This window comes from Pseudophryne corroboree, chromosome 3 (assembly GCF_028390025.1).
Source record: "Pseudophryne corroboree isolate aPseCor3 chromosome 3, aPseCor3.hap2, whole genome shotgun sequence".
In the NCBI taxonomy this organism is placed as follows: domain Eukaryota; kingdom Metazoa; phylum Chordata; class Amphibia; order Anura; family Myobatrachidae; genus Pseudophryne; species Pseudophryne corroboree.
The window spans coordinates 14,626,335-14,628,640 of NC_086446.1; the positions used below are offsets into that span (position 1 = coordinate 14,626,335).

At 44.1% G+C, this 2,306-nt stretch overlaps 1 protein-coding gene across 1 annotated transcript; it reads left to right on the top strand.

The window, feature by feature from the left end:
* The first annotated feature begins 1,006 nt into the window (after positions 1-1,006).
* LOC135056950 (gastrula zinc finger protein XlCGF71.1-like) lies at positions 1,007-1,648 on the top strand. Its single transcript, XM_063962731.1, has one exon. It carries the CDS (start codon positions 1,007-1,009, stop codon positions 1,646-1,648), a length of 642 nt encoding a protein of 213 aa, XP_063818801.1.
* Positions 1,649-2,306: the final 658 nt, after the last annotated feature.

Consider the following 2,306-nt stretch of genomic DNA (forward strand, 5'->3'; position numbering starts at 1 on the left):
ACACTCTTGTGCCGCCATTCCTGCCGGCGACCCGCTTCCCGGGCCGCCGTCGCTGTTCTCCCCACTCTTCATTCTTCTGGCTCTGTTGGGGGTGGCGGCCGTGCTGCAGGAGTGAGCGGTTGCCTCGTGGGCTTGAGATCAGCACCCTCAGGAGCTCAGTGTCCTGTCAGCGGAGATAGAGAACCATTAACTTCAGTTTCTACTCCCCCTCCCCCCACCCCCTAAGTCCCACGAAGCAGGAAGGCTGTTGCCAGCAGCCTTCCTGTATCCTAAACTCTTAGAACAACAATAAAACTAGAAAAACTCCTAGGAGCTCCCCTAGCTGTGACCGGCTCTTCCAGGCACATTTTCTAAATGGAGTCTGGTAGGAGGGGCATAGAGGGAGGAGCCAGCCCACGCTGTGAAACTCTTAAAGTGCCCATGGCTCTCAAGGTACTAAATAACCCCAGCATCCTCTCGGACGTGAGAGAAATAAGGGTGAGTAACACATGTACAGGCTTACCAGCGTATGAGCACACACATAAAGGAATGCTACCTTACCAATGCTTCCAGGAGTAACGTTAGGAGACATTTCTCTTATCTATCAGCTCATATGACTGATGTTAATGTTCATCTAGAATCTCCAATTCATACGATATATTCCCCATCCATAGTTTTACATTGGTGCTGACATAAGACTTGGCGAGTGACTACATCTCCATTTATACTTCATGGTTAGTTACCAGTACAAGAGAGATATATCTAAGTCTTGTTATAATATCACATTTGTTATTGTGAGTGTTCTCAGGAGGGTGGACACAATGATAGTCTGAGACACAATATTATAAAGCCTTCATTAAAAGTAATGTTTTATTATACACACACATTTACAATTAAGTGTCCCAGAGAGTCGTATTCTCCTATTGTTTACAAGATTAATATTGTTACAGAAAATGTCCCATTTCCATAATGTATTTTATTTCCAGCAGATGGACACACAAGCAGGAATATCTCAGAAGGACATCTAATGTTATCCCCGGATTGTGAAAAAAAAGATAATGACAGTAGACCGGATTCTTCAGAAGATGACCCCATTACCCCAATTATACATCCAGCTCTATCAGCTGATCCCTCTGATCCTGGGAAATGTTCTCCTGATCACTCTGATATTGGTGCATCTGTTACAGCTCTGACAGTAGATACAGTGTTTCCCTGTTCTATAGATGCCAAATGTTTTACACAGAACACAAACCTTATTACCCATCAATCAGCTAAGGCAGGTGAGAGGCCATTTCCATGTTCTGAGTGTGGTAAGTGTTTTCCATACAAATCAGTTCTTGTTAATCATCAGAGAAGTCACACAGGTGAGAAGCCATTTTCTTGCTCTGAGTGCGGGAAATGTTTTACCCTGAAATCAAATCTTGTTGCACATCAGATAAGTCACACAGGTGAGAATCCATTTCCATGTTCTGAGTGTGGGAAATGTTTTACATCCAAATCAGCTCTTGTTAGACATCAGAGAAGTCACACAGGTGAGAAGCCATTTTCTTGCTCTGAGTGCGGGAAATGTTTTACCCTGAAATCAAATCTTGTTACACATCAGAGAATTCACACAGGTGAGAATCGATTTCCATGTTCTGAATGTGGGAAATGTTTTACCCAGAAATGACAACTTGTTACATATCAGAGAAGTCACACAGGTGAGAGGCCATTTCCATGTTCTGAGAAATAAATCAGCTCTTGTCGCACACAATAGACATCACTCAGGTGAGGAACCATTTTATTCTTCTGGAGTATACTTATCATTGCCATGTAACGTTCTTCAAGGTTCTTATCCTATCTCCCAAGCTTTTTGCAATACACGTGCTACCACTGGGTGAAACAGACGTCATGTCCTCGTTTACCACTGCTATGCCGATGACCGGTCTTTTGCTCTGGGTACTGAGAACCCAATACCAATCCTAAATGTCTAGCTGAGCTCCAGGTGTGGGTGATGCCAGTTGGCTGTGACTCCGTCCTAGTGTAACAGTTCCATATGATAGAAGCTCACGACAAAGGGCAGGGCTACAGCTCAGCTTTGCCTACCAACCAGACTTACACTTGGGGGTTCTGAGTTACAAAATGCTTATCCGGTGTGGAATCTTGGTGTCCTGGATGGTGGAGTGACACTTAGACATCAGGTATTAGCCACAATCAGATCCTCATCTGAGGAACATAGCCAGACTCCAGCACTTATTTCCCTCAGAAGAACTACATACAGTCATACATGCATTTGTATCATCACACATAGAACACTGTAATGCCCTCTACCTGGGTCTCCCAGCAGA